Source organism: Mus caroli, unplaced genomic scaffold (assembly GCF_978045245.1).
Source record: "Mus caroli unplaced genomic scaffold, Mus_caroli_1 scaffold_7, whole genome shotgun sequence".
Classification (NCBI taxonomy): Eukaryota; Metazoa; Chordata; class Mammalia; order Rodentia; family Muridae; genus Mus; species Mus caroli.
The window spans coordinates 115,475,975-115,490,192 of record NW_028227262.1 but is presented as its reverse complement, the minus strand read 5'-3'; the positions used below and the strand labels follow the sequence as shown (position 1 = coordinate 115,490,192).

At 44.7% G+C, this 14,218-nt stretch overlaps 1 protein-coding gene across 2 annotated transcripts in view; it reads left to right on the top strand.

The window, feature by feature from the left end:
* Nucleotides 1–14,218, top strand: part of Lrguk (leucine rich repeats and guanylate kinase domain containing) — a 104,352-nt gene that overhangs the window by 69,036 nt on the left and 21,098 nt on the right. The window contains exon 16 of one of the 2 annotated variants that reach the window (XM_085840750.1): nucleotides 580–4,222. The exons of the other annotated variant lie outside the window; for it this stretch is intronic. Coding sequence (XP_085696876.1) covers nucleotides 580–2,660 — 2,081 coding nt within the window. The 3' untranslated portion in view covers nucleotides 2,661–4,222. Of the gene's footprint in view, nucleotides 1–579; nucleotides 4,223–14,218 lie in introns of those variants that run through there. 2 annotated transcript variants of the gene reach the window in all.

The following is a 14,218-nucleotide window of genomic DNA, read 5'->3' as shown; positions in this document are numbered from 1 at the left end:
CTGAGAAGGTGGAATTGGAGGAAGCAGTCCCTCTCTGCAGCATCAGCATTGCCAGGGCCTCTGGGAGCTGTTTCTGTAGCCAGGGAAATCTGTGGCTGGGGGTGGGGTTGGAGCCTTCATCTCCAGGAGCAGACCCTGGTGTCTTAGGATGCCCTCGAACCCATGTCTTCCTTCTTCCTCTCCTTCCTCACTGAGTTCCTGCTGAACTCTGAGCCTCAAGGGTATTATTAGTAAACAGGCAAGGCTCCTTGCAGCATTCGGACTATGTCTTAACCATTGAACAGCAAAACCAATCTCATTTGTTTAGAAACTTTCTTTATCATCCACAGATCCAATTGGTTTTGAGCAAATATCTGGATGCTTATTCATTTAAATTTCTTCTCAATTCACTAGATTTGTCCTAACTTCTATCGACCTAGAAAGTTGTAGCTACTTAGTCTCCCCCAAGGAGAAGGGGAAGGTCTACGAGTGGTTTTCTTGTTTTAAGGGTCCCTGTGCATCACCACAGGAAAACAGGGTTTTTGATGTTAGTTTCTAGCAGGAAAGAGCCTTTGTAGCTAACTTCTCTTTATATTAAAGCAGGAGCTCCCTCTAGCAAGAAGACCGCCTCTGGGGTCCCCGCACACCTGGTCCCCTCCCCCAGGCGCTTGGCAAGACTACAAGCCGATGGCCAGAAAACAGAGGCTTTCCTGGAAGTGCAGACTCACGCAGTGGTCCCTGAAAATCAGGACCCCACTCTCCCACAGAGCCAGGAGTTAACTGAGGAGGGCGAACCCCCTGAGGAGGAGACCAATCTACCTCAGCAGGTCAGTTCTTCAACACTTGGTATTCCTCAGCAGGCCCAGGACTTACCACCAAAGGTGAAGGGAGAGGATGGCCAGCCAGCCAACCTTCCTCCAAAAATAACCACCGAGATGGATGGCCCCGAAGATGAGCCTGGGCCACCCGTGCTAAAAGCAGACCAGTCTTCCGCTGTTGTGTCTCAAGAGCCGCCTCAGCAGCCTGCTCCTGCTCCCACACTCAGCCCTCAGCCAGACCAGGATAAGGAATCCGGAGAGACCAAAGTAGCCCCTAGCAACCCAGCCCTATCTGAACCTGCACAGCGAGCTGACCCAGCTTCCCTCAGTCCTCAGAGAGTGCAGGATGAAGAAACCGAGTCAGCCAACCCTGCACCCAGGAGCTCCACGCACAGTGTTCCAGAAGATCCTTCCCATGCTGAAGTAGAGAAGCCTACTGGGGGATCTCAACAACCTCTGAAGGAGGGAACCCCCAAAGCAGAAGTTATGCGGGCCGGTACTCCTTACCCAGAAATTCCACCTCCCCAAGACTCAACCACAAAAGTCAGGGAACAGCCAGTAGCCTTGCTTCCGAAAAGCAGGCTGGCTCCTACCAGATTGCCACAGCCCCAGACCTTGGCTCCTCTCCAGAGCCGGAGACCCACACCCAAGCTTCTCTCTCCCAGCAGGGAAGAGGCTTTGGGGACAAGCTCAGATCAGACCCCGAATCCCTCTCCCAGATCTCTTCCAGCTCAGGATGGAGACCCCAGTAAGCTTCCTCCCATCAGCCCGCCCCAATCCAAACCACCCCGAAACTCGAGCCCCCATACAGTCCACAGCCCACAGCAAGCCCAGGTAGGAAAAGCCAGTGAGGCGAAGCTCCCACTTATTAGCCCCCCAGTCCAGGAACAAGCCCAGCAGCACACCCCCAACCCATCCCAGGAAGAGGAGGCACCCACAGTCCGGCTCCCAACTATTCCTGCTCCCTCCACGGAACCCCAGCTTCCTCAGAACACCGAGCCAAGGCCTGCTTCGAAGCCCGCAAGGGAAAAGAAAACTCCGAAAGTAGGCCGTGCCTCCAGTAAGAAGGTTCTAGATCTGCAGGCCACACCTCACAGCCAGGGGCTCACTAAGCAGAAAGGAACGAGGAAAAAAAGCCTCATGCAAAGAGAGACAGCTAAAGAGTCGCCACAGCAGAGAAAGATGCCAGATGGGAACTCTCAGACAGCCCCGCAGCTAGAATCCCACGGCAAGCCAACTCCAAGAAATGAATCAGACCCTCTTGACTTCAGGTCTTCTCCGAGCCACACTGAACCAGTGCCAGCAGACCCCCAGAACCAGGAGAAAAACCACAAAGCACGCAAGCCAAGAAAGAAGGCCCAGACCAATCCCACCCCTAAGGACGTGGCTCAGTCCACACGCACATCCCCTAGCGGAGAAATGTCTGAAGGAAATGAAACTGCCCTCGGTGAGGATCAGCCAACAGGAGAGGGTCAGCCGCCGCAGGACCCTGCCAAGTCTGCGCAGGAGGGTTCTGCTCCCGTGCTGCATCCCGGGGAAAGGGAACAGGCTCAAAAAGGGGAAAAGTCTCAGAAGAGAGAGGTTGCGGGGAAGCCCGTAGGCGAGGAGATTGCGGTCCCTAGCCAGCTGCGGGTCAAAGAGACACAAGCCCATAGGGACACCAGGGAGAACAGACAGAGCTATGCCCAGAGGCACAGCATACTTGTATCGAAGCAGCAATCCAAAGAAAAACGAACCCGAAAAAATGGAGGTGTAGCACAGGACAGAAGTCCTACTGCTCCCCAGAATCAGGTGTCAGAGGAGGATCAGGGTAGCCGGACAGGAAGACTGCGAGCCAGGGGCAGTCAGAGTATCAAAGTGTGAGCCTTGGCTCCGGAGAAGCTGTGTTGTCAGTGGATGCAAGTCCAACGGCTTCCATCTGCAGCCACTGGTCAGCACCTTGCTTGGCGGGGTCCCAGAAGTCGTTGTAATTCTGCTTCTCATGGGACAGCCTTGGGGGAAGACTGCTGGCTGGTTGCTGCCAGCAATTTAGTCTAGAACACTTGATGACTGGTGTCATCAAGAGGTCCTCGCGTTCGACTACAAATGTCAATGGGATTTCATGGCTGAACCCGGGCAGATTGCCGTCTTCCTTAGGAAAATTCACTTCTAGATTAGAAATTTTCCTCGTGCTTTTTACATTATTGGGGGGGGGGGGGACTGCAGCAAAAGGAACTCTGCAAAAAGAAACCTTGCTGTTTTTAAGGATTGCCAACCTGCAGTTCACTTGTGAGAGTGCATCTCTACAAGCCAGACACTGGCCGAGCCGAAGGTTTGAGCATTGGTCTATGTTATGAAACTTCCTTTTGTTTCTACATTTTTCCAAATGAATACCTTCCTTCTATCTTCAAATAGGAATCTCATGGTTCATGCCTTCCTCATGCCACAGCATCTGATTGAATCCCAAGAAATTTGTGGGGAGAAAATTCAGGGGAATCAGTTTTCATTTATCTCTCCATATTATTCTCTTATATTCCTGTCAATGACTAAGGTGCAGCCAGGGCTAGCCTGTGGAAAGCTATTAGCAGGAAGTATGTGTACATCTCATATAACCAAACTACCAGAAGGACACAGGTAGGTCAGGGCTCTCAGAGAAACAAGGGGTCAGCTATTGAACATCACCAGGGGTCTCGTTATCTTCTGGACCAAGCAAGAGCCTAGGACCCACATCAATTCTCATTTCTGTTGTTCTCCATGTTGGCTTCGTTCTTTAAACTACAGATGGTTTAAAGCCATTCTCTCTACATAGCAGGGACATGAACACGAACAACTCTCCAATTACATCCGGTGGCATCTCTTACCTTTGTTATAAAGACGTTAATCTAAATCATCCTTAATCCTAAAATTTAAAAGAAAATCCAAGGAAAGACCGATTGCCTCTTTGATCAAACATTCATTTCCAACCAACAACTCTGGCCTGGGCATGGCCACCACCACCCACAGCCCACTGGGTCCACCGCTCTAGATGGACACTTACATTTCCAGAAGGAAGGATAATTGCCGATAGACATCAGCCCTCAATTCCACTCTTTAAAAAAAAATGTTAGAAGATAATCATTGAATGATAACCATGTATACAGGAATGTTCTGAAGCTATGTTTGCTGTCCCGTATTTGATCATGTAGAGAATGACTAGAGCCTGTGTCTTGTCTTAATATAAAAGCTATGTGTCCACAAGCCTGTATGACTAGCAAATGTTATGTCAAGTGCAATAGAGGACATTGATATTTTTTAAATCAGGGATGTAACGGAGCCTCTCAGCGAACAAGGCTGTTCTTGTAACTACAATATTAGACGTTATCTTCTGATTTATCTCCCTTCTCCAACATAAAAAGCTATAGAATGATTTTTGAGAGTAATTTATGTTTATTAAGTAAAGTCATTCTCAAGTAAGCCTTTGTGGAGCACTTTCTCTGAGCCAGACATAGTGATGGTGGCTAGGTGTGGAGTAAGACGATGCTGACGGGTCTGACAAAGGTCCATTCAATTAGGTTCATGTAATTAGGGTACCTGGGAGCCCCAAAGCATGCTGAGATTTATGTGGCACCCCACAGATAAGAAAACCTGTTGGTCTGCTTTTCTAGATTGTAGTAAGAGTGCTCTCTGAGAAGGCCACGGAGTGCAGCCTACTAGAGCTGTCCCAGGAAACACTCCAGGGAAAAGCCAATGCCTCAGCCAAACCTGCAGGGCTGTAGAATTGGTTGCGCATAGATGGGGTAGAGGATGCTTCCTGTTGCCTAAATACACAGGCAGGGGCAGCTAGTGTCTCCTAAGGGCCCAGCCGCCAGGTGACCTGTAGGCCTATCCAACCCGTGCTGTGAGAAGGAGCTTGGGAAGCCACATCTTGTAGCAGCAAAGGGAGGGCTGGGTGCTTCAATCTGTACTTCAGAGATAAAGTTAAGAAAAACAATCCTGGCGGCAGAATGACTGGCACATCATGGTGGGAGTCAGGACAGGGCGAGGCAAGGGCCTGAAAGATGGCACTGGTGTCAGGGAAGGCCAAATGCTCATTTAGCTTAGCTGTAGAGGGGGTGGATTATAAAAGACAGCAAGCAAAGGGTTGCCTCCATTTCTCTTCCTCCCTCCCTCCCTCCCTCCCTCCCTCCCTCCCTCCCTCCCTCCCTCCCTCCTTCCTTCCTTCCTTCCTTCCTTCCTTCCTTCCTTCCTTTTCTTTCTCCCTTCCTTCCTTCCTTCTTTCTTTTTTTGTTTTTGAGAGGGTGTCACAGTGTAGCCCTTCCTGGACTAGAGCTTGCTATATAGACCAGGTGGACTTTGAACTCAGAGAGGTCCACCTGTGTCTGCTTCCTGAGTGTTGGGATTAAAGGGGTGGGCCCCGATGCCCAGGTCGCCACTCATTTTCTGGATATGGCATTCGGGGTGCTGTAAGGAACCAGAGCCTCACCTGGTTAGCAGGCTTCAGAATCACATCAGGTGTCCTCTTTGGCTGCTGTTTGGAGGCCCTTGTGGCTGCCTTTTTCATTCATGTTGGAGTGGACACACTAAGCAAGTGTCTCTCTGCTGTAAGGGGGCTCTAGGCCTGGAATTCATAATAATAAGAAAGGGTTTGTTTTTTTTCTTTGTGCTTCTTTTATTTCTGTGGTTTGAAGTTGTATGCCTCAGACTCACTGCTGTTGGACATTTTCAGAGGAGTGGGAAAGACTGCGGGGATTTTTGCGGCTAGTATTGATTACCTTGCTACAAGGAAAAAATGTAATTTTCAATGCAGAGAATAAATATTTAAAATGATCGTTTCTCCATCTGCACCAACCTGCAAAGTTCACATCGCCTCCACCTGGGTTTGTCACAAAATGATCTTTAGAGAGGAAAAGAAAAGCCAGGGTTGGCTTTAAAAGTCACTGTACTCATAATGACACCTTCTTAGGGAAGTCTGGCATTTAGTGCTCAAAGGATGAGGGCATTCCCACCAGGTATAAGAGCCTTCTGCACACATGGAAAGAGCTGAGCTCCCACAAGACAGAGAAGGCACAATCATAGCTCACAAAAGAAGGAAGTAAAGGTTGTCCCATAAGTATGTCAGTAACAATGTAGCCTCATTGTAAGTTAAAACAGAACAGACTTTTTTGATAGATAGCAGGCTGGGACATATAAAACAGGTTAAGGCCTGTCCGGGTGAGGAAGTTGATGAGCATACTTTTCTGAAGAACAGTTTTCCACCCTCTGTCAAAGAGTTACAGTTTGCACACTTTTAGTCTGACCATTTAGATCCAAGGGTTACCATGAAGGAAAGTACACGAGAATGTTCATATCAAATTTTACAATGAAGGTTAGAAATACTCTATGTAATAGAATTTTTGAAATACATTTACAACATAGACATCTGCCTTATGTTGCCATTATAACCATGTAAAATATTTTTTTTTGAAAAACAGTGTTCATTACATATGAGGGAGAAAGAGGGTTAAGAAGGTACGGTCAACTTGGCGCTTGTGTTAGTTCCAGAATACTAAGTTGTGGCAATTTTTTTTCTCTCATTTATGTTTTTGGTACTTTCTAAATTTTCTGCCATGTCTATTTAGTCTATTTCAATTTGACATAATAAAGAACTTTCTAAGAGTCCAAGGTGATCTGCAGAGAAACAGAATGGCCTCCTCCGGGCGTCAGATGTATCACCTTACGAAAAAGCTTCTATCTTGGGTGATTTTATAGTATGGATGGAGCCTGTTTTTCTTTATGATCTATGATCCACTTAGAACAACTGGTCTACTTGTTGGTTATGAAAAATCAGGATGCCTTTTTCATTAAGTAGAGTGTTTTTGTAGTAGAAAATGAAATGCTGTTAGTATCCACTAGCTCCCTGGCCTAAAGAATGTTTTTGGAGCAAGTTCCATAGATAGAAGTATATTTCACAGTATCACAACCCAGTAAACACAACTACATAAAGGAAATAAAATATTCTAAGACACCCTTCATAGGCGATGGACTTGTATTTTCTATGGTGTTGAGTTTAAATTTTTAAATGCAGTAGGTTGTGGCCTACTAAATCAATTTCACATTGTAGTCTGCACATTGTAGTCCAGTTCCTAGGGCCTGCTTGCCAGGTCTCCTGCTTTCTCTGTCTCCCTTCAGGTTGGCTGGATAGTCTAACCTCACCTCAGACTGAGTTCTCGGGGAACAGGAGCTGGCATTCTGGCAGTTACGCCTTTTGTTATTGTTGGCATCAGCCTGAATATATCCAAGCTTCCTATACATAGCTATAAGCTCTTATATAAAGCTTACAAAACACTTCAAAACATTCGTTATCAATGGTAATGCTACCACTAAATAGTCAGTCCCCATGCCCTCAGCGCCATGACAACCCTATAAACAACACTGTTACAGTAAAGGAGCCTCTGAGTTCCTCTTCAGGTCACTGAGCTGTTGATACGGTATCCAGCACAATTTATCCATAAATGAATCTACGTGTGTGGTAGGGTTTGAAATAATGGTTTTGTGTTGACTAAGTATCCAGAGAAGAGAGCAAATGCCTGCCCCTCTTTCTGTGTGCTGGTAGCTAATGTTAGCTGATAGCTAATGCAGACCGCTAGGCTTAAGGCCTACTGTGGTGACAACACGCGATATCGGTCATGAGCATCAAAATGATGCTAATGATTGTAACCTTAGAAACTCTCAATTACAAAGGACACTGAATGTCAAAACCATCCCTGGAAACTTGAGGCACACTACATACAATACAGTCAGGAGTGAGGGAGGGAGTGTACTGAAAGTGCCCAGAACAACATCTGCTACATGGTTAGTACCGAGATGAGCGTTCGTTAGCACTAACACATAAACAGCAAAAGAATATTACATTCGATCATGAATTAGAACAGGACAATGTATCCTGTTTAAGTGGAAGTGTTTGTTAAGTGAAACAATCTTCTCTGAAAATCCCTTCATGACTTCAGCCTTGTCTAAATTAAAGAGCTTAGACAAAACTAGAATGATATTAGAAAAATGATACTTCAGTATAATATTCCTAAGATAGAGGGCTTCCTCAGTAGGCATTCACAGGCAACCTGCCACTGCAGAAGACAGGGGTGGGGGCATCAAATTGGAGCCAATGGTGAATCTCCTTGTGGCATACACATCAAACTCTTAGGATAACAGCTGGCCTATAGTACACGCTCAATAAATGCTATCTGTTCTTTTTATTGTTACCTTGTTGATGATATCAAATATATTTTACTGTATAGAGAGCAAATGCTTGCCTCATCACCATTACGTGTCTGGGTAATAGCTGTTTTGTTTTCTCTTTGTGGTGGCTTTTACTCCTGGATCTACGAACCCTCAGTTTCCAAGAACAAAGCTAAACATCCAAGTGGAGAAAGGCAGAAAAGCCTTTGCTGGGGAAAGCAAGCGATAAAATAGTGCCTAAGAGAAAATTGTTCCTAAGGCTGAGTTGGGCCAGGTGCAGCAGTATGACCCTGGCTCCCAGCTACTTAAGAGGCTGAGGAAAGAGGGTCCCTTAAGTCAAGGGAGGTTAGCAGCAAGGCACTCACTTTCAGATGCAGCAGTGTGGGGCATCAGAAATATTTACTCAGATATATTGGTCAAAGGAAAGGAAACTTTAGGCCTGCATTAATGCTCCCTGTGGATTTCTGTCCCCTCCTGCCTGTCACTGCTAGCTCCCCCTGACTCCAGTTTCCCATATACTACAGATTGTATAAACCAACCTTCCCCTCTTGACATTTGCCCTGCCGCCCCATAGTTTATTTCCTTCAAAGCATCCACTAACAACTTTATGATAAACTTACTCATTTTGTAAAACGTTCTGTCATTATCGTACATTTTAATTGGAACATTCTGAATGCAGTATCTGAATGCTGGCTTGTTGGTTGAGCGCCATTGAAGACATTACAAAATATAAAGTCTGGAAGAAAGAAAAGGTTTTGAACTTCATTTTCTCTGTATATGAATATATTTTCTCATGCGTCTTTTTCCTGGTGTGGAGTCTGTTTCTGTTTAAATAGCTAGCTATCCCTTTGATTGGACACCGAAGAATAGAGCACCTCACTGTTCGCATATTTTAGCAAATGTATTCATTTTGCCATTGGAACATGAACATTATTACTCTATTTCCTTGGATTTATGAGATTGCTTTCTTTGTACATAGAATCTTATTTTGCTATGGAAAATTATCATGGGCATTATATGAAATGATTTTTCTACTTCTTATTATTCCTTTCTTAGTACACAAATAGACATGATGTTTTTTGAGATGCAATTCTGCCTTGGAAAAATAGCTTCTTTTGGTACCTTCAGTTTTGTGGAAATACTCCCTAATGAACCCAATGTTTTTCATTTCCCAACACAAATTGTGTAGCAGTTCTATTAGAAATAAATACTTTACATTCTATAGCGCATTATTATGTTTTAATTTGTTGTGAGTCATTTTCATGCTTGTATATTCATGATGTATATTTCTATGCATATTTCTTGTAAAGGGTTGTGGGAGTTTACTTGTGTGTATGTATTAATCGTGGCAGGGGTAAATTACTCTTAGTTAAAATAAAACTGCATGTTTTTAGAGCCTTCTTTGCGTGGGAGGAAGAAAATGAATACTTTTGAAGTCGTTGGGTACTGCAATTTTTTTTTTTTCTTTCTGAAAACTGGAGCCTATTTCCCAAGTCATCCATTTCCAGAAACTGTTCCTTTCGAAGAGAGAACTAGTTAAAGTACAATTCCTTTTCAGACTTTTGTTTAGCTATTCACAGAGTCTCCTTTGGAAGAATGATGAGCCTCGTGTAAGTCGTCTGACTACCAGAGAAACACTGGTTAATAAGCTGCAGCGTTCACTGGTCATATTATTCACAGTCTGGTTGCCACGAGGCAATTGAATTGTCCTTACTGACCTGCGTGATTGCCTGTGCTACCCCATCCTTAACATAGGCTGGTTTCTCCTGCCCTGTGTGTGAACTACCCTAGGTAGCCTGTGTGGTGCACTGGTAAGCATGCACGCACATGACTTGTTCCTAGATAGTTTGTCTCTACTGTATGTGATGATCAGATTGGATTCTGTGCCTATTCCTTTAAGATGCATTGTGCAAATAGTATTTAAGTCATTTAACTTCAAAGGAATGTGTCTAAATACAAGGTGTAAGTCATTTTAGATAATGTGGAACTACATTCCAGTTATTTCCATATCTTTCTGCATTGCCCTGCATCTGGTAATGATCCTATCCATAAAGCAACTTTAAAATCCACCACGCTCCATTAAACGCATTTACGCTTCACCGTAGGCAATTAAATAAATTTAACTGGCCTATATAAATGAAGGGCTTGTGTCTTTTGTGGACTATAAAGTAGTTTACATGCTTTTTAAGCATTGCCTCAAGGTACACCTAAATTTAGATACTTTGACTTAAGATGACACTCAGGAAGTTTGAGGCAGGGCATTGTACCATGGGTAATTCTCTCGTTTTTTTTTTTTTTTTTTTTTTTTTTTTTTTTTTTTTTTTACTAAGAAGGGAGATCTTTTGTCTTCTGATGTATTAAGAAAATATATTTTAAATGATATGAAACTCTTCTTTACTGGAGTTCAAGTCACTAAAATTGTGGCATTATAATGTGGTTTAAGTAATATAAACACATTGTCTGTGCCTCAGATGTTGTGTTGCCAGCTAGTAAGACATTAAGTGGTTAGAATGACAGCTGCACTACAGTCAGAGTGAATGTGGCTGTGTCACACGATGGGACAGATGGCTCGTGTCTTAGAAAGTGAGGAAAAGAAGCCCACATGAAAACACAATTTTGAATTAGCTTATATATAATACAGTCCCGTGAGAAAGATCCAGTAGATAGGAAATGAGGAGTGTACACCATATATGTGATTTATGATCTTCTCCATGGCAGTTATTTCAATGAAATTGGTCTTTAGTTTTTATCTTTTAAAAATATTTTTATTAAATCTTTGAAAATCTCATACACTGAACTTTGATGATATTCACCCTCCTTCCCCTAACTCCTCCCAAGTCCACACCCTCTTCCATGTCCACCCAACTCTTGTGTCCTGGTCAGTTTTTAAACACACGACGTCCTATTTGTGCTGCCTGTATGCATGTGGCCATCCGCTGATCAAGCAACCTGGGGGACACCGCCTAGGAGAGAACAAACCTCCCCAGCCCCAGCATCCTCCCATGGCAATAGTGGGACCTCATGGCCACCTCCATCCTTCCTGGATTCCTTGAGCTATGCACTGCGTCATAGATCCTGTGAGTTCATATGTGCAGCTGCCTTGTGTGTCTGGAAAACACTGTTTTTGTGTTAGGCATCCACTGCTCTTATGATCTTTACACTTCCCTCTTCCACAATGATCCCTGAGCCTTGCGGACAGTGAGTGTGACATAGATGCCCTAGTGAGGACAAAGGATTCCACAGTCGCTTATTCTCTGCATCTTGACTGTTGGTGGGTCTCTGTGTTAATCACCTTCTACTGCAAAAAGCAGCTTCTCTGCTGAGATTTGAGGGATGTTCTGATCTACGATAAAGCACCTGGATTCAGCTTTACTGCTGTAGTAGGTTCTGCCCTGACCTGTAATCTGACTAGCCACAGTTCCTGATGACAGTGCCAGGTATGAGTTCCAAGTTAAGGAGCAGGCCTTAAATCCAACCAGAGAGTGGTTGGTTATTCCATGGTGCTTCTGCCGCTATTGTGTCAGGGGCATCTCTTGCCAGAACATTCATCCTCGAACCTCTCAGGGTTCACAGCTGGGTACGAATGGTGACTGCTTCTCCTTTGGTAGTATGCAGAGTACGTTCCAACACTGTGAAAACTAGCCAGGAGCAATGAAGTTTCTAGGTTAGCACCACCAGCTCCATTTCTTCATGTTCTATGACTTAAGCTTGTGGTGGTCAACAGTAGGGTCTTACTGCTAAAGTGTAGGGAGTAACCAAGAGAAAGAGCAGCCTGTAAGGTTTGGTGGTCTATGGGACCCTACTGGTAACAGCTCCAGGAGAGGTAACCTCTTCCTGGCAATGAGCTTATTATTAGTCAGCAAATGAAAAGATAATGAAAATATGGAGCAGTTACACAAGTTTTACTCAATTTGGCTAGAATCTTCTGGTCTTTCCCATCATATTCCAATCAAGAGGACAAGTGGGGGGAGAGAGAGAGAGAGAGAGAGAGAGAGAGAGAGAGAAGAGGAGAGGAGAGAGAAAGCAAACAAACATGGGCATACCTCCTCCATTATCCATCTTTTTTAGCTACAGTGAATTTTAGGAGGAGAGTGCAGCTGGGAAGTATATATGTGAGTGTGTGTGTGTGTGTGTGTGTGTATACGCCTAAGTACAGAACCCAGAGTTGACTGATGACCAGCAAGCACCAAGGACCCTCCTGCCTATGTGCCCACACACCCAGCATTGAGGTAACAGACATGCACTGCACAGCAGACTTGTGTGGACGCTAAGGAACCAAGCTCAGGTTTTATACACTGTGGCAGACACTAAGGCATCTCTCCAACCTTAGTGCTGAAGTCTGGTTGATTTTTACTTGGAAATGATTTTTTCCATAAAATATAGTCTGATTATGTTTCCTCTGCAGATCCTCCCCACCTCCCCACCCACCCAAATCCCAAATCTGTACCCTTTCTTCCTTTGTTTCTTCCTCTAGCTTTCTCTTTCTTTCTCTTTCTCTTCTTTCTTTCTCTCTTTCTTTCTTTCCTTTCTTTCTTTCTTTCTTCCTTCTTCTAGCTTTCTCTTTCTTTCTCTTTCTCTTCTTTCTTTCTTTCTTTCCTTTCTTTCTTTTATTAGAAAACAATTGGGCACCTAAAAAATAATAAAAATAAAATAAGATAAAATTAAAACAAGTCAGAATAAGACAAAACAAACAGAAAACAAAGAGAAAGCACAAGAAACATACAGCTGCAGAAATAACCCACACTTCCACACATAGAAATCCAGTTACCCAAGCAGAGAATTCTTAACACTGATACCTCCATACTTTTTTTTTTTTTTACAATTTAATTTTTTTTCCTAATTGGATATTTTCTTTATTTACATTTCAAATGTTATCCCCTTTCCCGGTTTTCCTCCCTATCACATCCTCCCTTCCCCTGCTTCTATGAGGGTGCTCCTCCACCCACCCACTCCCACCTCCCCGCCCTCGATTCCCCTACACTGGGGCATCTATCAAGCCTACTTCTGGCTCTTTGTATAAAACTGCCTCGTGTTCATTAGGCACCCCTCAAGGTGTTTGAATGTTTTCTTCCTTTAGATCTTTAAACTTCTGAAGTCTCTCTTCCATACAGAGAATGGATAAGTCTTCCCTTCTCACCCCACCCTCCTCAGAGGACTTCTTCTGACCACCATGCTGTCTCTATCCCTTTAGCTGACTTCATTGTGTTTATCCTCTAACCTTTAAAACTGTGTTATTTGTCTGCCTGCAGCTTTAGTAAAGTCCCCACAGGTTAAGGAGTTTCTATTTATTCCTGTCTCCATCATACACCACGCGGTAAGTGCCCCAGGGATACGGATCGAGTGACTGTTATCCAGAAGACCCGGGGAAGACTGTTCCCCATGCCGTTCCTTTTGATCCGTTTTGTTGTGATAAGTATGGTTTCCTTAATGTACCTCTTGAGTTTCCTCCTTCCCTAGATTTCCTGGGCTTTGTGCCCGGACCATCTACTGCACCAGAGAATCACTCTCCGCTCTCACAGGTGTTGGGATGCGGAATTCTAGACTCCTGCCGGGATTACTTAGAAGTAGCATTCGCTTTCTTTTATTAGTTTCAGGCGATCACAATTGGGTTCAAGTTCGTGTTCAGTCCCAGCACACAGCACAGCCATACAAAGGATAGTTCCCTGCCCTTCTCCCACCTCAGCCCCATCCCCCCTTCTCTAGTAATTTCCTTGAGACTGCATCTCACATAGTTTGGCCTGGCCTCAAGTGCTCTTTTTTGCTAAGGATAACCTTGAACTTTGACCCTCCTATCTCTTCGCCTCAAGAGCTGGCCTTACAAGTAGATGGATGCCACCATGCCCAGCTGCTCAGAGCTGCGGGTCACCCCGAAGGCTCTGTGTGTGGTAAGCCATCACTCTAAAAACCAACCTCGAGGTCTCATGTTTTTACAGGTATTTCTATCCTCTGGCCAGGCGCATCTCTGTCGCATCTCTGTGTGTACAGTTCCTCCATCTGTGGGCTGAGTTCCAGATACCTTCTTTGCAGCTTCTCGCCATGCCAAAGAGCCCAGGCCTTGTCTGCCCAGTTCAGAGAACCTGCCTTCCATCTTAGGTCAGGGGTGTGAGCTTTAGCCCTCGGTACCTCTGACTTCTTGGCATCTATGCCCATTTGCCCATCCCCGACTTCTCACCCTCACCTAGAACTGTTTCTCCCCTGATAGAGACCATGCTTCTGCTGAGCACAGATGTTTCCTGTGGGCTTTGGGT